The sequence below is a fragment of the Tripterygium wilfordii genome, chromosome 19, assembly GCF_013401445.1.
Source record: "Tripterygium wilfordii isolate XIE 37 chromosome 19, ASM1340144v1, whole genome shotgun sequence".
NCBI classification, from domain to species: Eukaryota; Viridiplantae; Streptophyta; class Magnoliopsida; order Celastrales; family Celastraceae; genus Tripterygium; species Tripterygium wilfordii.
Window position 1 is genome coordinate 300,282 of NC_052250.1, and position 21,955 is coordinate 322,236.

Below are 21,955 nucleotides of genomic sequence, written 5' to 3' on the forward strand. Positions count from 1 at the left end.
TGACTATCTATGTATGCACGTACGGACAACTTACAGCACAAGTAATAGAAGAATAGGTAAAGGTGTTGATGTGGCTAATTAAGCAATCATCCTTGTGATCAAGCGTATGATCTAATCTCTCTCTCTCTCTCTCTCTCTCTCTATATATATATATATATATATGTTGAGCTTGTGATCGATCATTGATGTAATGCATAACTTTCATTCTTGAAGGACCTACTAGCTAGTTAATTAACTTCTTCTATTAATTAGCAGATTACAATAAGTGAAGCCTCATGTGAATATGTGATCAGAATTAATATTGTAATGAATATATACATATGTAATAATAAGTTGGTATATATAAGCATGTGTCATAAGTGTTGGAAGCTCTGTCAAAAAATTTACCTTCTTTTTGAATGATAATGGTTTTGTCTTGAAATGTGAAGTCAGCTGACCCACAAGAATATAGAAATCAAGGTCGATCCATACTTAACATTAATTCGAACACTATCATTAAGGTAATATATATATATATATATATTACAACCATTGGATTTCGAGTTCGCATAATAGTTGATTCACATGTGACAATTGCCATATTTGTTCAACACACATATACGTACAGATGCTGTGATCGAATTGGGGTACAAGCTTGCCCCAAGGGAAAATACCTTGTTCTTAGTTAGGGGTGTGGGCTTGGCTTTATATATAGGAGAATCTGCTGGGCTAGCCACCATGGAAGTGATTGAGCTTACTTACTCGATTTGTTCATCCGAATGCTCCGCATAATGAAAACCGACGTGAGGAAAGTTGAAGACAATCCTATCGAACAATTCCCGATTGAGATTAGGGTTTTGGCTACGAATATGTTATAGACAACATTGTAGTAACTGCTATAAAGCGTAGGGTGGGAAAAGTAGTTAGAATTCGTTGCAACCAAGACTAGTCAAATGGACGAAATCAATTGTATGAGGTTTGGATATGCTTCAACAAGTATCTGAAACTTGCATCCTATGTATGTCTGTCTTTTGGTTGCCCCGATGGACAAAGAGAAGCTATGGTACCATCCTCCTCATCTTCCAAATCACCTGCCCCTGCCCCTGCCAACTCCGAAGAATGCAGTTGCAGAGCAACAGAGTTAAGTACAACGTAAGATGGAGGAACTCTCAAAGTGAAAGCTACACATGGTAGGAGTGAGATAGAGATGACAGGACAGGCGTTCTAGTCTAGTAGGCCGGAGCTGCAAAACAAAAGGATGATTAGATGAAGCAGCAAAACATGCTCCTCTTCTGTTATATCAACCATGCATGGACTGAAATCTGTGTCTAGCATAGCACTTGATCTGAGTCCCAAATGGATTTTTGTGAATTTCCGTACTAGTGATACAAAATGGATTATTTCAATGTGTAAGCTCTGTACGTGAGCCTTTTTCATCAGAAACATAAAGTCTCATAAATTTAGAGAAATCTTCAATAACCATTATGTGTTCTAGCAGACTACGTTAAAACTCCATTTTATAAGCTCAATGAAGAGATCAATCAACCTACAGAATTTCCAGTAAAACAATCATTTCAAATGAATTACAGGGATTGATTAAGAAAATGATGACACCAGCATGCATAATCATACTATCAACAAAACTGCTTTTTTTTATTATAGATAAATTCTTTTACTAGATCAGCTTTAGAATGACTAACTCGCAGATCTCTAGGAGCTTCAAAGCACATAAAAGCCTTAAGTGGGGATCGATAAAGAATTAAAGATTCCTATCCGGATTTCCCTGCATTACTTTCTCTTTCATGCAACTAATCTATCATTTGTTAGGCAGTCAACGGCTTGTTTTCTTTGTTGCCCCAATCCATAACTTCGGTCATAAGGAAGTTAGCTGAAATTCTATTGTCATTTTATCCCAAAATTGCCCCCGCGACTCAGTAACATACAAAAAATATTCACTTCTATGCACTCAGTTACTCAAGAAACGCTGCTGCTAAAGCTACAGCTAGTAAACATGAAATGGGAAACAGATGTTCAATTGTACATAACAACCAAGGTATGAAAACCACACAGGATCTGCTAGTCAATCAACGAAATCCACTACCCCAACATGCATTTGTATGTATTTTCATATCATAAGAGTTGGTGAAGCTGTTGAATCGAATCAAACAATCAACAGAGCAGAAACAAAAGGAAAAGAAATACGCGTGCTCATGTATAGCTGTGTTAATGTAACACTCAAGAAAAAAACTCACTATAAGTGGCTTTCTTTATCTTGAGAAAAGGATGTCTAGGAAATTTTTTTGGCTATGCAATACACATTCACGGAAATTTATGTGACCCAAAATAAGAAAATAAAACAACTAACTATGAAAGGGAGTGTAGTAGAGTTGCAAGTACTACAACAAACAGTAGTTGAGATGCATATAGTCAATTTCACTGCAAAAGACTTCTCCACAATTCTATTATCGATCATAACTGCATACCAAATCTTGCTCCTATTGACTTACTCCCTGACCTAGCTTTATGGATTCATCTCAACCCCCTGTTAATCAATTTCCACATCTTTTTGAGTGCTTCAAGAAATGATCAAGTGATTGCATGTAGTCTACACAGATATTAGGAGTTCTTACATTAGTTAAAAAGGACCAAAAGCAGTATAAGAGAATTAGAGCGAGAAAGGCAATCAAAAGTACCGCCCTCTTTCTAGGAGTCAATCTCCCTACAATTTTCTTATACCAAATTGGCTATGGCCTCGAGCACATTGCAATACCGGAGAAGAATGTGAAATGCCAATTAGACCTAATTATACCCTACACGGCCTCTGGCCAGCCTATAAAAGAATTTATGCAGAACCACCTTATACTGAAATATGGTTAGTTCCTCCTTATAGTGAAGCAGACAAGGTATCACCTAACCTCCGTTGTTAGTGTTTGCCCTGCTGCTGTCTACATTTCCCTCACTGTGTTTCCCATGGGTTTATTTTCATCACCACCCCTATATTCCTTTATTTACTATCTTCCTCCGCAATCTTTTTACCACGAAAATCCTCATCATCTACAAAATCTAATCTCTTCAAACCGTCTAGATATTACTAGAATCGGGAACCTTTCCCTACATATTGGTACAAAGGCATTTGAACTTAAAAATCATATGAGCATAGTAAGCCATATGTAGGTTTAGATGTTTTCCCTACTTATTGATCATGATTTGGTAAAAACTATGAGCATTCTAGGTTCGGGCCTCGTTCTACTTATGGACAATCACACACAAAATCGGATTGTGCAAATTAGTGTCTCAGTGAGAAGAGTATATAAGGCAGTCGTAACTATATTAACAGCCTTAGGAGCAACAGTAAACTCTTATAGGAAAGAAGAAAAATGAACCTAGCGGTCATGAGTCATCCGCACTCATTATCTTTCAGCAACCTCAGCTGGAGTCTTTGCTACTACTGATAGTGCATGAAGCGCACTCTGCAATTCTTGTTGCAACAAATCATAAATTAATCTGTGGCTCTTAATCAAGCTCTTCCCTTTAAACTCTTTAGACACAACTTTCAGGTTGAAATGTGTCTCCCCATCACTACCTTTTACACCACCATGCCCTGCGTGCTGATAAGAGACGTCTTCCACTTTCAATTCAACAGGATCAAGCTCCCTCTCCAATTGCTCCTTGATTCTCAATCCTCTACTTCCCAATACACCAAAATCCGATTTGCTAATCCTTGACCCCGGATCATCATTACCCTCTTCAGTGCTCAAGCCAGGACTCCTATTCCCATTACTGGCACCAAGTTTCAATCTTGAACTCAAATTCTCAATTGGATTTCGAATAGGATCCGATCCAACAGACCCAGTACCCTTCTCGGCCAAAACAAAAGCCTCCAGTGCCTTTTTCTGCATTAGCTTCAACATATTCAAGAACCCATTATTCCTCGAAGGTGTCAAGGTCTGTTGAAGCCCCAGAAGCACCACGAAATCCGGAGAAACCCTCAAAACCTCCTCTACTGGCCGCCCCGATAACCTCTGAACAAGCAAAGCCGCAAGCCCTTTTGTCAACAACGTATCAGAATCCGCCTCAAAAACCACATTCTTCTCCTGATCGAGGTACGTTCTGACCCATACCTGAGAGACACAACCCTCCACTTTGTTTTCCTCTGTTGTGAACCGGCTATCGAGTGGCTTGAGGTTCTTTCCGTAGAACATGAGCTGCTCATACTTAGTCCTGGAGTCCTTCACGGACTGGAAGAGCCTCACGATCTCCTGGAGCTTTGGGGGGAGTTCTTCACTGGGTTGAATCTCCACAGAACTTGACGGGGATGATAATGCTGTAACAGGTTTTCTGGTGGGAATTCTTTGGAAAAAGATTGGTCTTTTGAAGAAAGTAATAGTGGAAGAGATGGGTATTGCTAGGGTTCTTGATGTGGTTGGCGGGTAGAGAGAGATTGGGATTTTAGTGGTGAGGAAGCGAAGAGATGAGGAGATTGCGGAAGACATGGTGGTGGTTCCCGACTCTGTCCTGTTTTTTCAAACTTCAAAGCCTGACGTGAACAGTGTCCCCTCTGGAGATTTTATTTCGTCTCTGTCTCAAGTCCCATTTCCGACGGGGTTGCGGACGGAGAAGAGTCCTATGTGGGCGTAAAAGCTCCGATGACAAGCTGCCGCGTACAAAACCGCAAAGCTCCCATAAGCTTAAACAAAACCAAATCCTCAAAACAGGATGTTTATTATATGCATTGTTTGAAAATTATTATGGACAAAGCATAATGAAAGTTACCAAATCATAAGAAAAAAATACACTCATTTCACTAAGAAATGATAATTATTCTTCATTGATTTCTGTTTATGATTTAAACCAACCTGCTCCATTCATGTGTGTTGGGTTGTGCACGGATTTTTCTACACCATCAAATCACTCCGTCATATTATTTATGCACCTTTATGTGAATTTTAGAATCTGTCTAATTGCAGAAATCCTCCATCCGTTGCGCACTTTATCTCTTGAAGCAATTTTGACGATCATTTTGGAACTTGAGTTTCAAGACATTAATCTTTTTCTGAAACTTTTGATTCATACATGAAAAAGGAACTGGTTTTTTATTGACATATACAAATTCTTACCATAGGTTTTTATTACAGTTCAACAGCCATGTAATTAGGTGGTGGAAATATCTACCATTTCTCTTCACTTTCCATTGTAAATGTGCCTTGTGGGGAAGGATTATACAGAGACAACTTGAGATCAAGTAGCCAAAGTTTATGTAATTCTAAACCCAGATATTCAATTTCATCATCAATTGAGCCTTTATCTCAAAAATTTAGGGTCGGCTGCATGAGTCTATCAGAACATCATTGGGAATCCATCACATGTATAACCCAGATATTCAATTTAATATGACAAAATTTTGTCAAATTTTTAGCGGCTTTATGTAACAGTATAGCATCTCTTTTTTCTTTTTTTTTTAACGCAAATCAAGATATGAACATATATGGGAGATGCTGCTGATATTTGATATATGAAGGGTTGTGGCTTGAGAAAGAAATGGGTAGGATGACCCTACCCTTCCCTTCTCTTTGAATTCAGGTTTTGTTTTTATGTTCAAGATATCGAGAAGGAGCAAGTGAGCCTCTTTCCACACAAAATCTTTGCAGAGGAGGATAAAGAGCGCAGATTGAAGATATGCCACTTGGCAAGAACACTCGTCACTCATTGCTTTATCCAAGGATGATCTTCTTCCTTGGGCTAATCTCTCGCCACGTGTTGATTGCTAACACGAGACTTGGGGGGTTCTGTCAGTATGGAATATTCCATAGCAGCTGATCTATATAGGGATGGTGGCTGTGGGACTTCTGTTTTCGCAGCTACGTCCTGTATCTATCCTTCCCTAAACAATATCTTCCAAAAGCTCAAAACCATGTCTGCCTTTGTTGGAAAATATGCAGGTACCCCTCTCCCTCTCTCAAATACATAATCAAGTACATATACATATATTGTACCCATTGATTACCAGCTCTATGTGATATCTTACTAATGCTTAATGTGAGTTCCTTGTGAATTTTCTGCAGATGAGCTGATAAAGAATGCAAAGTACATTGCCACACCAGGGAAGGGAATTCTGGCTGCAGATGAGAGTACTGGCACAATTGGGAAGCGTCTAGCCAGTATCAATGTTGACAACAATGAGTCCAACCGCCAAGCTCTCCGCGAGCTTCTCTTTACTTCCCCCAACTCCCTCCCTTTGCTCTCCGGTGTCATCCTTTTCGAGGAGACTCTCTACCAGAAAACCTCAGATGGGAAACCATTCGTCCAAGTCCTCGAAGAGAACGGTGTAGTTCCAGGCATCAAGGTCGACAAGGGCACTGTTGAATTGGCAGGAACCAATGGTGAAACCACCACACAAGGCTTTGATTCACTCGGAACTCGGTGCCAGCAGTACTACAAGGCTGGTGCACGCTTTGCAAAGTGGCGTTCTGTACTCAAAATCGGTCCTACTGAGCCTTCCGAACTGTCGATTCAACAGAACGCACAGGGATTGGCTCGTTACGCAATAATCTGTCAAGAAAATGGACTGGTTCCAATCGTTGAGCCGGAGATTTTGACTGATGGAGATCATGACATCAAGAAATGTGCTGCTGCAACTGAGATTGTGCTTGCAGCTGTTTTTAAGGCATTGAATGATCACCATGTTCTTCTTGAAGGCACACTCCTCAAGCCAAACATGGTCACTCCTGGCTCTGATAGCCCTAAGGTATATATATATATATATTATTACAACCTTATTTTCCATTAACATCTAAAAACACAAGCACTCTTTTCTTTTGTATAGGCTTAAGAAACCATGTATGTAATATGTGTAGGTGGCAGCAGAGGTGATTGCGGAGTACACAGTAACAGCGCTCCGCCGGACTGTACCAGCAGCAGTGCCAGGAATTGTGTTTTTGTCCGGTGGACAGAGCGAGGAGGAGGCGACGCTGAACCTAAACGCAATGAACAAGCTAGAGGTGTTGAAGCCATGGACGCTTTCGTTCTCATTCGGACGAGCATTGCAGCAAAGCACACTCAAGACATGGGGAGGGAAGAAGGAGAATGTAAAGAAAGCTCAAGAGGCATTCTTGGCAAGGTGCAAGGCCAATTCAGAGGCCACTCTTGGGAAATATGGTGGAGGAAGTGCTGGTGGATTGGCCTCCCAGAGCTTGTTTGTCGCGGGTTACAAGTACTAGCCAGTAGTTCTTACTTCTTAGGCCTCTTTGAAAAAAATTATCATGAAAAACATAAAAATCTCTCTTACCATGCTTAATTTTGGTATATCATATTGTACTCAAGTTGTTCATATTTTCTGCCTTTTATCCTTTTTAATCCACTTTTCATATACGAAGAGGCTGTTTCCGAAGTTTAAATCTGTTAGTATAATGCAAATTAATCACTGGGCCACATACAAGTCAAAAATTTTAAAGGCTGGCCAATTGATTACACCCCATATATATATCAATCAATCAATTTATATATATAAAACGGAGGTTCAAAGATGCTTCCCCGCAATTCTCGGTTCGGCTGCTGTGTTCACCAATGGATTGCCACGTGTCATTTAGATCAAATTAAATAAAAACAAAAAAAAAGTTGAAAGTTATTGCAACGTGAGAGATTCATCGACTCCTGTCATTGAATTTCTTCACGACGGTTCACATTGTGATTTTCGAAACGATTCTTCAGATCAAAATGGGGTCTATACATGAGCGGTGCTTCTATGCCTTTTACGGATTCCATGACCAACCACGACGGACGATTTGAGAGTCAGATCCGCTCCCTTCTCTCTCAAACAAACGTTGTGAAAATTATTCCAACCCAAAAACCCCTGCTTCGCTCATCCCACTGTAAGAACTGCCAAGAAGTTCCCTCATTTAATTTATTATATATTCTTCTTGGTTATCTTTGCTATGTGATTAATTATCCATCCCGGTTCTCTGTATTGATCTATAGGTGTTCAATGAGGTGTCTTTAAGCTATATCAGTTGAGTTCTCTTTGTGTTCGCAATTGGGTTTTGTTCAATTGAATAATTAATTGGCTTTATTTTTTTTCGTGGTTTGATGCTCAGTAGAATTTTATCTTATTTTGTGTTTTTCTGTTAGGAAAAATCATGGTTGTAAACCAACCGTGGTGGGCGATAATCAGGATCAGCTCAAGCCCGGCCACCATGTGCGTGAGCTTGAGGAGTCCACAAATGGTTTCGCTGCTGAGAATGTGATAGGTGAAGGCGGTTATGGCATTGTGTATCATGGTGTATTAACATATAACTCTGACGTTGTTGACAAAAAATAGCTTAACAACGGGTGCTATTTTATGGATTTTAATAGCACTTCTCCATGAAAATGTTGCACGGTCACCGTCTTTGGATTGACAAATGATTGTCTCACCAATAGAATGATGATTGAGGTTGTTTGATTGTCAAGCATAAATGGTATGTAGTAAATTTGTAGTGTGTTTAAATGTGTTCTTATCTACATGCTAATTTGCAGGGGAATAGTTGGGAGGAAATTTAAGGTAGGGGTAGAAGCCATTGGCCTGAACAACAGGTGTAATTTTTATGGATTTTAATGACACTGTTCCATGAAAAATGTAGCACGTTCACCGATTTTGGATTGACAAATGATTGTCTCACCAATTGAATGATGATTGAGATTGTTTAATTGTCAAGCATAGATGGTAAGTAGTGAATTGGTAGGGTGTTAAAATGTGTGCTTATCTACATGCTATTCTGCAGGGGACATGGGACTAACTGAGAGGGAATTCAAAGTAGACATAAAAGCCATTGGAAGATTTCGGCATAAGAATTTAGATAGATTGCTTCCTTACTACGCTAAAGGAGTTCACGGGTACCTGTTCTTGCCTAATTTTTCATGTTTTTGTACCTTTGGTGCCGTAAACATGTTTCTGTGTTTAGAGATGTTGAACGGAAACATTTAATACTCATGACTGATTATAGAATGCTTGTATATGAGTATGTAAACAATGGACACTTAAGAGTAGTGGCTTCATGGGGATGTAGGGCTTTACATCTTCCTTTCTTGGGGATTCGAATGAATATAATTCTACAGAGCACCCGAGGTATTAAGAATTATGATTTCATACAAATTAAATGGTGATAAATTGTGGTTCAAAGGTTTAATCATGCCTCTCTTTTTTGCTGAGATGGATGTTGGACCTGTTCGGGAGAGAGATTAAAATTGAGAAAGACAACATATGGGTAAATCAAGTGATCCTCATAATTCTTTCAGATATGAAAATAGTTAAATGTTATCCTTAAATGACCGTCTAAATCCTCGGACTCTAGGATATCTCCTTTTTCGGATATGCTACTTAAAAAAATGCATTTGATGGAGAATCAAAGCTGCAAATATTAAGTGGGAACTACCGGATTCCGGAGTTACCTAAATACAGCATGACTTTCGCAGGCCTAATTAGAGACAGGCTTCAAAATCCAATTACAACCTGCTTGAGTTTGAGTGAAAACCTTAAAAGGTCGACGACTTCTTAACCTGAATGTAGCATTTGATGGTGGGAATGTTGCTACAAATATGTCCATGGCTCGAGGGGTACTAATAATTTTGGTTTAATTACAATTATATTTGGATTGGATAGTAATTGTTCTAACAGGTTCTTTTTGTTTCATTCTGCAAACATGTCCACTTTGTCAACAAATTAAGAATGACTCACTTAATTTTTCATTTTTGTTTGCGGTTTTTTTCCCCATTAATGAAAGTGCTTTGTTTGCATTATTGCTCAAATTGCTTTGTTTCTAACCTAACCCTCATAGGTTATGTTTGTTTTATTCCTCTTGCTTTTTTATTTTGGCCTCTGTGGTGGAATTGGGTTGAACATTTGGATGCTTGAGACTTCAGATTCGTCAGGCCACGACCTTGGATAGGTACGAAATTGCAAGGAAAATCACACTGGGTGGTGCATTAGGATCCTGAAAGTGACAAAAGGTGGCTTGGACATGTATAAAAGCTGGAGCCGAATTAATTTCAGTGAAAGAAGAATTTTGAAGTTGAAACATGCATGGACATTATGGTATTGTTGATTAAGAATAATTTGTATTCGACGGGTTTAGTCGTGGTTTGCAATACATGCAGCCTTAAGTCGTGGCATCTGGTGGTGTCATTTTTGTAGCCTTTATATAACTTCATTAATGGATTAGGATCTATGGATACAACTTTATCATGATATATATCCCATGTGTTGGATTCCCGGCTTCTCAAAAAGCTTTTTAGAAGTAACATCTTTAAATCTACACTTATATACATTACAAAGTTAATAATTTCACGTGAAATTTTACATTAAATTGTGTCATTTTGTATAATGTGTTCTACATTAAACTATAACATTTCACTTCATAATCAAGGGTGTAACACTTAATAATGCTCTGGTGTAACATTTTAATAATGTTGCGTATTACATGATGCCGCGCGAAGCGCGGGCGTGCAACTAGTGTATATATATAATCAAATTTCTTGCTTTCAAAGTAATTGTCAAAAGAAATCAAGATCTATAAATCAGGAATTAAACAATAAATTAATTGATTATTTTTACAGTTTGGAAATCAACAGCCACAGAGGAAACATCAATATATAAGCAATTGATTCGGTTGGGAAACATTACTACATCTATTCCAATAAAAAAAATTGCAAAAAGGAGTAGTCTCTCAGTCTGAGAAGATGAAATTGACAAGCTATTCAAAATCAGAAAAACAATGATGCAGATGTTGAAAGACAGAGGTTATTGTGTTGAAGACGATGAAATAAACATCAAAGTTTTTTTTTTTTTTTTTTTCATGTTGGTACTGGGTCTCCTAGGACTGGAGATCAAAAAAAAGTTAAAAATTCATAGCTGTGTTCAGCACTCAATCTTTTATCACTCCAAGTTTACGATCCACCATAGAGGGACAAAACGAGAAAATATACAAGGGAATGGCTTAAAAAGGCATATAAGTCAGAGTCACCTCCCAAAACGTCTCATAATTGAAGAGGTTAGGGCTGATGTGAGGAACTTCATCCCAGCTGAACCACCAGGGAAGTAGGAAATAGCATAGTATGCAAGCCCAATAACCTGAAAGAAGTAGGACAAGTCAATGCCCAAAGGGCAATCAAAAGGTAAAATGACTCCATAACAAACATTATAACATTGATTAACCAGAGCTATGAGCACAACTTATGATCAGTCCTTGAGGAAAAACCAATTTCGATGACAATTCGACATTCGACGAATACAATAAAGAAAGGCAACTGTAAGGCATAGAGAAAGCATAAAAGCCATACCTGCAATACGGAGAAGAGTACAGAAAGAATGTAGCTATGAAGCACCATGGAGACATATATGGTACCCGCCATAGTTACCATAAACACCACCGTAAAAGGTAGTCTCTAGAGAAATAGTGACGTAGAGAGAATTTGAAAAGGAAAGCATTAGAGTTTTCAATCAAATCAAGTAGTTAATAATGTTAATGAGAAGCCATATCCAAATTAATCATAAGTACCTCCTCAGATGTCATGTGTTGAAGTTGATTCTTGGGACCTCTAAGTGCAAAGAATGACCCAATGATAAAGCCACATCCGAGTGTAAAGCAGATAGCGAATTTCTGGGGCAATAACACCATAACTGGAAGGAACATGGTAAAGGCGATGAAAATGAAGAATACTCCAGTTGCCAGAAATAATCCAAAATACATTAGAGCTTTCCCGGAGGGTAAACTACTGGTGGCAGACTGGAAGTTTCCTGGTAGCTCTCTCACTCCTTGTGATACACTGAACAAGTATAAATGTAGAGGAGCATCATATAACCGAGAGTGTTAACCCTGTTCTTATAATAGGCTTATAATAGAATATCTCAATACTATCTGTTAGTTAATTCAGCTTTGTGTGTTTGGCATTCCTCCTGGCCATGAAAATCATAGACTAGACGCAAATCGTGATCACATTCCATCAATTTTTCAACAGTATAACTTGAAACCAGGGAAACTACTTGAAAGATAAATGAACCTCCATTTTCCATCGATCCAATTCAAAAACAGGGGAACTATTTAAACAATAAATGAACCTAAACAAGAATGCTCATAAAAGCAGCTTCTCGATCAAATTCCTTGACATTCACAAGAAGAGAACCGCTGAACCAACAATTATTTTAGACCCTTTCTCCATGCAATGACCTAGACGGTTTCTATTCTATATGATTGTACCTCATGAAAACCATGGAATAGACATAGATCTTCACCATTTTTGCATTGCACAATTCCACAAAAAAACAGTTGCTTGAAAGGTAAATGTATCCTATGTATGACTACTGTTGAAACAGTATCCTCGAAACTCCTCTGGTACTCACATGAGCTGAAACATTGAACCTACTAAATTAATGTCTTTTCGCATTAGTAATCACCTTACCCCTAATGGCCGCTATCCTTTGGAATCAACGAAACGGAACCACCAGTATTCCCGTAAAACTTAAAATTATTAGAGATCCAAGAATTAATCTTAGGAAACAGACTTTCTTAGCTATAAAATTGATTTTATAAGCTCTGCTGTTCATAGGTTCACCTATGTATACACCATCAGTCACCCGACAAATGATCTATATCAATCGCCAAAATACAAAAACCAGCATAGCAAGTCCACACAAATGTTAATCAACATTGACAATTGATCAGAGCTATCAAATTGTGCTCAAAACAATTGTTAAAGCTACAAACTTTACCATAAACACAAAATCAATATAGGAAAACTGGAAAATCCCATAAACCCAAAAAAGACCCAAAGAAAATATATGACCAAGGAATCAAAGCACTCGACGATCACATTCACAATGACAAACACGCCCACGAGCTACAAGGATCTATGCAGAAAGACTTACACGCTGAAGGTGCCAGTGACGGATTCATTGGCGGACCTGACAGCAGACTCAATATCGAAGCTGAGGGCTCCAGGTCCCCCTCCCTCCTCTTTTCTGGTTGCCGCATACGAATTCCAATCTGCCAGCAGAGAAGACCCTTGATTTTGTGGATCTCCACTGCCACCTCCACTACTGCTCTGCGTAAACCACGCTTGTACTGTTTTCTGCATCGTGTTCGTGTCCCCTTGGCCTCTAGCTCTCCTTCCACTTATTTTTCTCGGCAACCAAACGCAAGAATAGTTTGTCGGGAATTTAGGAAAAGCTCGGGTTTTTTCCCTTTACTTGAGAGCAGGCGTAGGTTGGGTGGAATGTAGGAGCTCCAACGACGTCGTATAAATTACATTATTTTTAATTGACTTGCTCTCTTATTTTCATTCTTGGGTTGAGCTTTTGACTTCTATGCTTCTATTTTTGTCATTTCATTTTTATGTTTGGCACCTAATAAGATCAAACATCGGAGCAACAACTTAGTTTGTTATATCTCTAAGCTTAGGACACGGATGGTAAGGTGGGAATTCAAACAAGCTGAGAGTATCCCATTTTCACCCGCGGGTTCCTCGATCATCCAAAAAAATACGTCAAGATCAAGTCAATGGATTTAGTAGTATTTGTGTGTGTTTAATCACTCTTAAAATATGTACATATGACATATCATAGCATAGAAGAAACTAAATGATGGGAACCCCTTTAGATTGAAAAGCTTTCAATTCAAGAATCCAAATGTATTTTTGGGCTGATCAAATGCCACAAGAATATACAAAAACAAAATCAAAGATTCATTCAGTCACCACACTTTCAGAAGCTGCACCTCAAAGACCAGAGGCTCTTGTGCATGAGAAAGAAGGCTACGCCGAGGACCGAACTGCAAACCAGTCAGAGAGTAAGCAATGACAAACAGGGAAAAAAAATAATTTTGCCGTGAATCAATCGAAGAGGAAAACCTCGTCAGGGATTGGTTTCAAGTTTTCATTTATGTATCCAACATAAGGAGGAATCAATGCTCTTCTTTTCCCTGCAAAACAAAAAACGAAACATATGGAAATGAAATTATTTCAGTATAGCTGTAGCAGACATTTCTATGAAACCAGAAATGCTAAATCAACTGATATCGTTGAGTCCCAAATCTGATGTTCAATATATGGGACATCTTCAAAGTCTCAGTCCAATAAGAATAGCTGAAGAAATGAATTGATTTGTGGAGGGTTTTGCTGCTGCAGAATTAATGAGGGTAAAAGGAGATATAAACCATGGCAGTGTGGACTTGAGTAACTACCAGCATTTGAAGCAAGCAAATGTAAGCGAAGATAAAACACCAAAGAAAGTGCACAGATGATTTTCATCATGGAAGCCTCTGAAGTTCTAAACTTACCTCCAACTTTCATGCCAACCAAAACCTCCTTCAGCCCCTGTATAGTCTGTCCAATGACGACAATTGAGTCAGGAAGACATTCTCGAAGAGAGATTCTGGTGCAGTAGTGAATACAGGACTGTTGTCCCAAGAATGCAAGTCATATTCTTTCTCAAGTACCAGAAAGGGATCACAACCATTAATTTAAAATACATAGCAGCAGTTATGAGTTGAAAAGTGCAGAAGAAAACATTAGAAAAAAGATAGATGCAGCTTGAGGCAATTTTTCAAAAGTGATGATGATAGTGATTATTGAAGTATGGAGATGATGTAACTAAAATGATAAACGACAGATCTATAACAGGCTCTTAATCTTCCCCTCCGCATACTTCTTTTGGATACAAAGCGTTTCTTCATATCAATTATAAACTATAAAGTTAACCAAAGTTTTTAATGACTACCCCACTCCAAATGCTTCTAAAACTAGCGAAGGCCATTAAAACTTCTCAAATGCCTACATGTGATATTCAAACACAGACTAACCTCTTTCTGATCCAAAGGAAGTATAACAGGCATGCTTTCTCCACTGAGTTGATCAACAGTGCTGCGATAAACACTACTAGTCAACAATGTTTTTTCTATGGATAGCTGGGGGATGGGGAGATTAGAGCAGATCAGCAGATGACCATGGTCATGGGTAGTGCGGCTCATTACCACCCTGCTAGGGGCTGATCCCCGACACACTAGTCAATATATGATGGTTCCTTCCACATAGATCAGATATGACGACAGAAGTATGAACGAAAGTATATTTAGACATATGGCAACCGCTTGATTATCCATCTGGGGATATGTCAATATGGGAGTTGAGTTACATGTTGAATTACCTATAGACGAAATATCCATTTGAACGCCGACACACATAGTTCACTTGAACCAGGTCACCTTCACGAGCTTCAGGTCCTTCCCCTTCAACGATCTCTTGAAAAAGAATACGCAAAACTCTAAACTAATTAGGAACACTATATGCAGGATACTAACTGCACAATAAATAGAAACAACCCTACTATTTTTAGGTCAACCATTCGTCACATTGACAACATAGTCCATTATGCCATATATGCTTTGCATAACTAACCAAAATCTAAGCAAATTTAGTTTTACAAGGTAATTCATTTCTGGATGGCAAAAACAAAGCAGATGGATTGCATGTCATATAAAGGAGGTTAGAAACAAATTCAAGTCATTACTTTCAGAATCATCAATAAAGCATAATGCAGAATTTTTGGGATACCTTGAATCCTCACTCCACTAGGAAGTTTCAATGTCCTGTACACTTCAAACCCAAACAACAATCTCTTATGAGAACTGAATAACAATGCTGAATAAACTATAAAGGAAGATGAAGATAACCTTCCTTCTTCTGAGCTTAAGGAAAACAAACAAGAAAAGGAAAGCCAGCACATACTACATTTACAGATTTACCGAATTACCGAATTACTTCAGGTTCTTTCATCTCTGGAAGTGGTGCAGCAAAAACAGGGAAAACACATAGCATGGGACTTAATCCCATCCAGCGCAAGAGCACCCTCCTTGGCACCTTTTGGATTGTTAATGGTCGTATTCTGCTATGCAGGTTTTTAGTCATGGCATCTTTGGGTTCTCCACTGTCCATACTTTGATATCAAGCAAATGATATAACAGGGTTAGTAAATGCAAGATAGAAGGAACAGTAAATTAGTAACACTTTGGCATCCAATTTGCATCACCTGGAAACAATCTTGGAAATACTTCATACGTAGTGAAATGAAACTGGTTGAATCTTATCTCGATATACCTTTGTAAAAAAAAAAAGAATCCTATTCTTGTGCTGGAAACTGTGTGCTTTTGGCATCTACTACTGGAATCAATAACTATACCTAGAATGTGTTTAATTAGTTGGTTTTGAATCATATAGATGTCAGATGTGCATGCATCAACTCCAACCAGAGTGGACTCCATATGAAAATCAAGTAAGAAAACATATGGTGAGTAAACGAGGTGTTTTATCATGGAATTTTGTCAACTATCAACCATGAAAGAGCATAAAAAGATCAACTTTGCGGCACAACAAATATGGTCTTGCGCATGCATTAACTCCAAATTCCTGCACGAAAAGTATGAACGATACGAGCTGAGCGAAGCCATAAATGGAGGAATTCCTAAACCAATGAAACATAACACCTAATGTCAATATTTCTTTTCCTGGATAAATTTCCAATGAAAGAGTATAGAAAGGCACAATTTTGCAGCATACCCAGATACCAAATCCTACACTACTACAGAAATTTCACATTAAATTTGAACAGTAAGAAACATAATCAAAGAAAAAACTGGAGGAACCCATTTACCTTGAAGACCTGAGAGTGAACGGAAGTTGAACAGGGGTTTGGAATGGAAGAGCCTCCATTGTCAGTAGCTTGCCAAAGCCAGAAGCTTCAAAAGGTTGTTGATAAAATTGATGAGTCAAAAAGACCCTGAAATAAAAGGGGTATTGCTAGGGTAGATCACCTCTATTGTCTAATCATTGGAGTCATCATCAGCAAGAATCAGGACTGTCCATTGAAGGAAGATGATGCCAACCACAAAAGAGAATGACTATTGGCCCCATTTGCCAAGCATTGCCTAATCTTGTGCCCCGTTTATAAAAAGGACAAAAAAATTGCTTATTACTTTTAAGTAAATTCTTATTGTTTCTTTTTCCTACTTGCCATTCTAGTGTAGTCGACTATCTTGGTGAAGGTGCTAATAGGAATTGGAAACAATATAAATATTTAGTTATTTACAAGTAATTAAGTTATTTTCATCAATATTTAATATTTATTTATTTTTTGTTTTTGATTATCTTAAAATGATGAAAGCATCTAAAAATAATTACTAAATAAAGAAAAAAAAAGTGTTCTTTTTATTAATTTGTGTGTTTAATTCCTGACCCTGCACAAGACGTCACCTTTTTTAAAGGAAATCCCACGAAAAATAAAGGAATTAGAAATTACAATTTAAATAAAAATAAAAAATGCTCAATAGAAGAATCTAGAAACCCTAGGGGAGTCTTCAATATATAAGCATCGTTTCAGTCACGGAGAGCTGCCTCTTTACACTCTGCTTCATTCTCCGTCTCTCTCGATCTCTAGCTCACAAACCCTAGAAGTATTTTCTTATTCTGTGTTAGCGAAAGCTTGAGAGAGGGATCTAATGGCGGATACAGAGACGTTTGCCTTCCAGGCTGAGATCAACCAGCTTTTGAGTTTGATCATCAACACCTTCTACAGTAACAAGGAGATCTTCCTCCGTGAACTCATTAGTAATTCCTCTGATGTATGTCTCTTTATCCTTCTCTAGATTAATTTATGGCTTATGGTTTATGGCTTTGCTCGGTTGTTGACTTTGATTTTTTGGTTGAAGATAGAATATTGAGATCTGGGTTATATGGGGTTTGTCTATTTCTGATCAAGTTCTATCCTTTGATATGTTGCATGTTTTATGTGATGATTTATCTGTTCTTCGATTCATCCAAGTTCAGGCTTTGTTGTTGGTATTGGAAAATTTTGATGAGTATATCTTAATGTGCGGTAATAGTAGTTATTTCTAGGGTTTATTGTACGATAATATAGTAGTAGTTTCTAGGGTTTCTCATGGAGTTTGTGTTGTCCATGGCGGTAGAAAAACAATAGAGTCTCTGTTGTGTCTATTTTGTTTTCTTTAGAAGATTTGACTTTTTATAGCTACTGAGAAGAGCATAGCATCACTAAATGGGCTTTGTAAATAACTGATTGTTTTGCTTCTAATTGTTTCATGTATTATGTTTTTGGTATTGTGATAAGAATATTTTATTTGTGGTTTGTAGAGGGATAACCCTTTATCCTGTAAGGTTCAATATCATACCGCTTTGGACAGTCTTATATATGTTGAACTTTTGATGAACTTAATTGAACATTGCATACTTGTTGAATCTTTGTACAGAATTGTTTGATTAATCTATAGAGAATATGTAAATTTAATTTTAACTTTTTCATAGTGCACAGCATGATATTCTTGTTGTAATTTGTTACTTTTTGTCAAAAAAAAAGGGCTAGACGATTACAACTTTGCTTTTTTGAAACTATTAATGTGATTTGTTAGGACATTGCTAGTTTTTGTGGTTTGACTGGGAAGGAATTATAGTAAATTTCCAGTGCAGAATTGAGTGAGTACAGTGAACAAGTGATCTTGATAAACTTAATTGAACATTGTCATACTTTTGAATCTTCTTGTTGATTGGATGACTTTGGGCAGTAAGGGCTTTGTGGGCCTTTTCTTTCCTTGGATAAAAGTTTATTAGGTGGAGTTGCCTTGTTAGGATGAGAACGTTTGTTATATGCTTGACTGTTTTGCTGGTCGGTATGTGAGATTTTTACCTGGTTGGGTGGTTGCATACTTCGTGTGAACCTGTATTTGTTTTGATGTGATATAATATCTTGCAGGCTCTGGACAAGATCAGATTTGAGAGCTTGACAAACAAAAGTAGGCTTGATTCACAGCCAGAGCTCTTCATTCACATCATCCCTGACAAGACAAACAACACATTGTCCATCATCGACAGTGGCATTGGCATGACCAAGGCTGGTAAGCATCATTCACAAGTCATTACTTTCTTCAAGTTTTCATAACTTGTTTTGATGGTAGTTTTCTGATGAAATTTGAACTCTTATTTGTGCAGATTTGGTGAACAATCTCGGTACCATTGCTAGGTCTGGGACCAAGGAATTCATGGAGGCATTGGCTGCTGGTGCTGATGTGAGCATGATTGGACAATTTGGTGTTGGGTTCTACTCTGCATATCTAGTTGCTGAGAAGGTCATTGTGACCACCAAGCACAATGATGATGAGCAGTATGTGTGGGAGTCCCAAGCTGGTGGGTCATTCACCATTACCAGGGACACATCTGGTGAGAACCTTGGAAGGGGTACTAAGATCACTCTCCATCTCAAGGAAGACCAGCTTGAGTACCTTGAGGAGCGCCGTCTGAAGGATCTGATTAAGAAGCACTCCGAGTTCATCAGCTACCCAATCTCTCTCTGGATTGAGAAGACAACAGAGAAGGAAATTTCGGATGACGAAGATGAAGAAGAGAAAAAAGATGAGGAAGGGAAGGTGGAGGAAGTTGATGAAGAGAAGGAAAAGGAAGAGAAGAAAAAGAAGAAGATTAAGGAAGTGTCCCACGAGTGGTCTTTGGTGAACAACCAGAAACCTATTTGGATGAGGAAACCAGAGGAGATAAACAAGGAAGAATATGCTGCTTTCTACAAGAGCCTTACTAATGACTGGGAGGAGCACTTGGCTGTGAAGCACTTCTCAGTTGAAGGCCAGTTGGAATTCAAAGCTGTCCTTTTTGTACCCAAGAGGGCACCTTTTGATCTCTTTGACACAAAGAAGAAGCCTAACAACATAAAGCTCTATGTTCGCAGGGTGTTTATCATGGATAACTGTGAGGAGTTGATTCCAGAGTACCTTAGTTTTATCAAGGGTATTGTTGATTCTGAGGACCTTCCTCTCAACATCTCAAGAGAAATGTTGCAGCAGAACAAGATCCTTAAGGTCATTCGCAAGAACTTGGTGAAGAAGTGCATTGAGATGTTCTTTGAGATTGCTGAGAACAAGGAAGACTACGTCAAGTTTTATGAGGCCTTCTCCAAGAACCTCAAGCTTGGTATCCATGAAGACTCACAGAACAAGACAAAGCTTGCCGAGCTTCTTAGGTACCACTCCACAAAGAGTGGTGATGAGTTGACTAGCCTGAAGGACTATGTGACCAGAATGAAGGATGGCCAGGATGACATCTACTACATCACTGGTGAAAGCAAGAAGGCAGTTGAGAACTCTCCATTCCTTGAGAAGTTGAAGAAGAAGGGCTATGAGGTCCTCTACATGGTTGATGCTATTGATGAGTATGCTGTGGGTCAACTCAAGGAATTTGAGGGCAAGAAGCTTGTCTCAGCTACCAAGGAAGGTCTGAAACTTGAAGAGAGTGAAGATGAGAAGAAAAAGAAGGAAGAATTGAAGGCTCAGTTTGAGGGTCTATGCAAGGTGATCAAAGATGTGTTGGGTGACAAGGTGGAGAAAGTTGTGGTGTCTGACCGTGTTGTTGATTCTCCATGCTGTTTGGTTACTGGTGAATATGGATGGACTGCCAACATGGAGAGAATCATGAAAGCTCAGGCCTTGAGGGACAGCAGCATGGCTGGATACATGTCGAGCAAGAAGACCATGGAGATCAACCCTGAGAACCCAATCATGGATGAGCTGAGGAAGAGGGCCGATGCTGACAAGAATGATAAATCTGTGAAGGACCTTGTTCTCTTGCTCTTTGAGACTTCACTCCTCACCTCTGGCTTCAGCCTGGATGACCCCAACACTTTTGGTAACAGAATCCACAGGATGTTGAAGCTCGGATTGAGCATTGATGAGGATGCAGGTGAAGGTGATGCGGACATGCCACCACTTGAGGATGCTGATGCTGAGGCAGAGGGCAGCAAGATGGAGGAAGTTGATTAAGTCTAATGCTAACTAGTCTCTACATTCTGAGTCCATCTGGTTAAGTACTTAAGTAGCAATTCTATGTTCCTTTTTGAGAAGCTTTTGGATATTTTGCTATCGTTTTTTTTTTTTTTTTTTTTTTTTGTGTTGGAAGTTGGAACGATAATTAGTCTCCTTTTAATGTATTTTGATGTTAAATCTCTCTCTCTCTAGGTATGTTCATCAGTTCATGGATTGGTTGATTTGAGAGAACATCCCTGCCTATTGCTTTGGTTATATTTTCCAACCATTTAAACTTGAAAGATCACCGAAGCATTTTAAGAATCGATGCTAGGAAAGAAATGCAGCAAACAAATTCTTAAGACTCTCCAGGTACTTGATGCGTATAAGTGCCAAAAGAGGAACTGCAAGGGGCCTTACTATCATTCTCATATACGGTACGTCTTTATTATTTCCTCTATGGATAGAGATACAAGCAAACAAGTTGCATCAGCAATTCAGTTCAGATAAATAAAAATAACAACTGGAACATATGGATCACCATTACCCACCAAATTTTGGAAGAAAATGATGGATTAGAGAAAGAAATGTAGCAAATACAGCTTTTTTTGTTCTCAATACTTAACGAGTGTATCGTTTGCAACGGGTGATGGCGCTGCAACCACGTCTGTACGGGTTAGCCCTCGTCCTCCTTCTGCAGTTGTAGTAAGACTGGCCACGACGATTGCATGGAACGTTATTGGCCCTGAGTGCAGCATAGCTTATGTATTTTCCTCCTCTTCCTCCAAGAGTACGACGACTGATCTCAGAATCCATCAGCGTCTCAGTTTCATCCTCAACTTTGCCACCCATATGAGAGAGAACCCATGCATCATCACCAGCTATTGATGTTGCTGCCTCAGCTATCATGGCCAAAGCCAAAACCAGGACAATCAGCCAGAGCTTAGAAGAACCCATCTCTGTGTTTGTAATGTCTATGGCCCCTGCCCTTCTTGATAAGCGGAGGGAGAGGAAGAGGAGAGAATATAAGAGAAGGAAGGAGGTGTTATGGTTGTGAAGTTTTAGGGATAAAAAGGAAACGGCTTGAATGGTGCTTCTCAAAGGCCTAATTTTGGTCTCTGACCATTTCTTTCTCCTAG

At 38.7% G+C, this 21,955-nt stretch overlaps 6 protein-coding genes and 1 long non-coding RNA gene across 12 annotated transcripts; 3 read left to right on the forward strand and 4 right to left on the reverse strand.

The window, feature by feature from the left end:
* Positions 1-752: 752 nt before the first annotated feature.
* On the reverse strand, positions 753-4,876 carry LOC119985276 (sufE-like protein 1, chloroplastic/mitochondrial). The gene is made up of 2 exons (XM_038829524.1): positions 3,363-4,876; positions 753-1,222 (listed from the first exon to the last, which is right to left on the reverse strand). The coding sequence occupies exon 1, from the start codon at positions 4,470-4,472 to the stop codon at positions 3,390-3,392; it is 1,083 nt and encodes a 360-aa protein (XP_038685452.1). The 5' UTR covers positions 4,473-4,876; the 3' UTR covers positions 753-1,222; positions 3,363-3,389.
* Positions 4,877-5,784: 908 nt separating this feature from the next.
* Positions 5,785-7,366, forward strand: LOC119985415 (fructose-bisphosphate aldolase, cytoplasmic isozyme 1). Its single transcript, XM_038829720.1, has 3 exons — positions 5,785-5,918; positions 6,042-6,724; positions 6,834-7,366. The coding sequence occupies exons 1-3, from the start codon at positions 5,891-5,893 to the stop codon at positions 7,194-7,196; spliced, it is 1,074 nt and encodes a 357-aa protein (XP_038685648.1). The 5' UTR covers positions 5,785-5,890; the 3' UTR covers positions 7,197-7,366.
* Positions 7,367-7,700: 334 nt separating this feature from the next.
* LOC119985055 lies at positions 7,701-8,562 on the forward strand. The gene is made up of 3 exons (XR_005465033.1): positions 7,701-7,847; positions 7,954-7,984; positions 8,104-8,562. It is a non-coding gene; the product is annotated as an uncharacterized LOC119985055 (long non-coding RNA).
* Positions 8,563-10,732: 2,170 nt separating this feature from the next.
* LOC119985183 (protein transport protein SFT2-like) lies at positions 10,733-13,215 on the reverse strand. The gene is made up of 4 exons (XM_038829388.1): positions 12,875-13,215; positions 11,508-11,775; positions 11,290-11,394; positions 10,733-11,080 (listed from the first exon to the last, which is right to left on the reverse strand). The coding sequence occupies exons 1-4, from the start codon at positions 13,081-13,083 to the stop codon at positions 10,970-10,972; spliced, it is 693 nt and encodes a 230-aa protein (XP_038685316.1). The 5' UTR covers positions 13,084-13,215; the 3' UTR covers positions 10,733-10,969.
* A 361-nt stretch (positions 13,216-13,576) lies between these two features.
* LOC119985131 (peptidyl-prolyl cis-trans isomerase FKBP16-1, chloroplastic) lies at positions 13,577-16,922 on the reverse strand. Of its 6 annotated transcripts, none has more exons than XM_038829313.1 (9): positions 16,652-16,922; positions 16,031-16,407; positions 15,755-15,937; positions 15,556-15,590; positions 15,149-15,242; positions 14,805-14,865; positions 14,283-14,400; positions 13,855-13,925; positions 13,577-13,775 (listed from the first exon to the last, which is right to left on the reverse strand). In XM_038829313.1, exons 3-9 carry the CDS (start codon positions 15,934-15,936, stop codon positions 13,698-13,700), a joined length of 639 nt encoding a protein of 212 aa, XP_038685241.1. In that variant the 5' UTR covers position 15,937; positions 16,031-16,407; positions 16,652-16,922; the 3' UTR covers positions 13,577-13,697. The 6 variants fall into 6 exon arrangements, with proteins under 6 accessions (XP_038685241.1, XP_038685239.1, XP_038685242.1 ...); XM_038829311.1 differs by lacking the exon at positions 16,031-16,407 and having other exon boundaries at positions 16,652-16,736; positions 16,812-16,912; XM_038829314.1 differs by having other exon boundaries at positions 15,755-16,462; positions 16,652-16,736; positions 16,812-16,829.
* Positions 16,923-17,383: 461 nt separating this feature from the next.
* LOC119986132 (heat shock cognate protein 80-like) lies at positions 17,384-20,977 on the forward strand. The gene is made up of 3 exons (XM_038830682.1): positions 17,384-17,618; positions 18,764-18,905; positions 19,000-20,977. Exons 1-3 carry the CDS (start codon positions 17,496-17,498, stop codon positions 20,832-20,834), a joined length of 2,100 nt encoding a protein of 699 aa, XP_038686610.1. The 5' UTR covers positions 17,384-17,495; the 3' UTR covers positions 20,835-20,977.
* LOC119986134 (protein RALF-like 4) lies at positions 20,937-21,919 on the reverse strand. The gene has a single exon (XM_038830684.1). It carries the CDS (start codon positions 21,771-21,773, stop codon positions 21,438-21,440), a length of 336 nt encoding a protein of 111 aa, XP_038686612.1. The 5' UTR covers positions 21,774-21,919; the 3' UTR covers positions 20,937-21,437.
* Positions 21,920-21,955: the final 36 nt, after the last annotated feature.

Coding starts and splice junctions, on each gene's coding strand:
- LOC119986134 (XM_038830684.1), bottom strand. CDS start 21,773: ATGGGTTCTTCTAAGCTCTGGCTGATTGTCCTGGTTTTGGCTTTGGCC.
- LOC119986132 (XM_038830682.1), top strand. CDS start 17,496: ATGGCGGATACAGAGACGTTTGCCTTCCAGGCTGAGATCAACCAGCTT. Junction 17,619..18,763: donor TCATTAGTAATTCCTCTGAT/GTATGTCTCTTT, acceptor AATATCTTGCAG/GCTCTGGACAAGATCAGATT. Junction 18,906..18,999: donor CATTGGCATGACCAAGGCTG/GTAAGCATCATT, acceptor TTATTTGTGCAG/ATTTGGTGAACAATCTCGGT.
- LOC119985183 (XM_038829388.1), bottom strand. CDS start 13,083: ATGCAGAAAACAGTACAAGCGTGGTTTACGCAGAGCAGTAGTGGAGGT. Junction 11,776..12,874: donor GTCACTGGCACCTTCAGCGT/GTAAGTCTTTCT, acceptor ATACTTGTTCAG/TGTATCACAAGGAGTGAGAG. Junction 11,081..11,289: donor TACTCTTCTCCGTATTGCAG/GTATGGCTTTTA, acceptor TACTTCTTTCAG/GTTATTGGGCTTGCATACTA.
- LOC119985276 (XM_038829524.1), bottom strand. CDS start 4,472: ATGTCTTCCGCAATCTCCTCATCTCTTCGCTTCCTCACCACTAAAATC.
- LOC119985131 (XM_038829310.1), bottom strand. CDS start 16,710: ATGGAGGCTCTTCCATTCCAAACCCCTGTTCAACTTCCGTTCACTCTC. Junction 15,591..15,754: donor AAAGAACCTGAAGTAATTCG/GTAATTCGGTAA, acceptor TGAAGTGTACAG/GACATTGAAACTTCCTAGTG. Junction 15,243..15,555: donor TAGTGGAGTGAGGATTCAAG/GTATCCCAAAAA, acceptor TTCTTTTTCAAG/AGATCGTTGAAGGGGAAGGA.
- LOC119985415 (XM_038829720.1), top strand. CDS start 5,891: ATGTCTGCCTTTGTTGGAAAATATGCAG. Junction 5,919..6,041: donor CTTTGTTGGAAAATATGCAG/GTACCCCTCTCC, acceptor AATTTTCTGCAG/ATGAGCTGATAAAGAATGCA. Junction 6,725..6,833: donor CTGGCTCTGATAGCCCTAAG/GTATATATATAT, acceptor TAATATGTGTAG/GTGGCAGCAGAGGTGATTGC.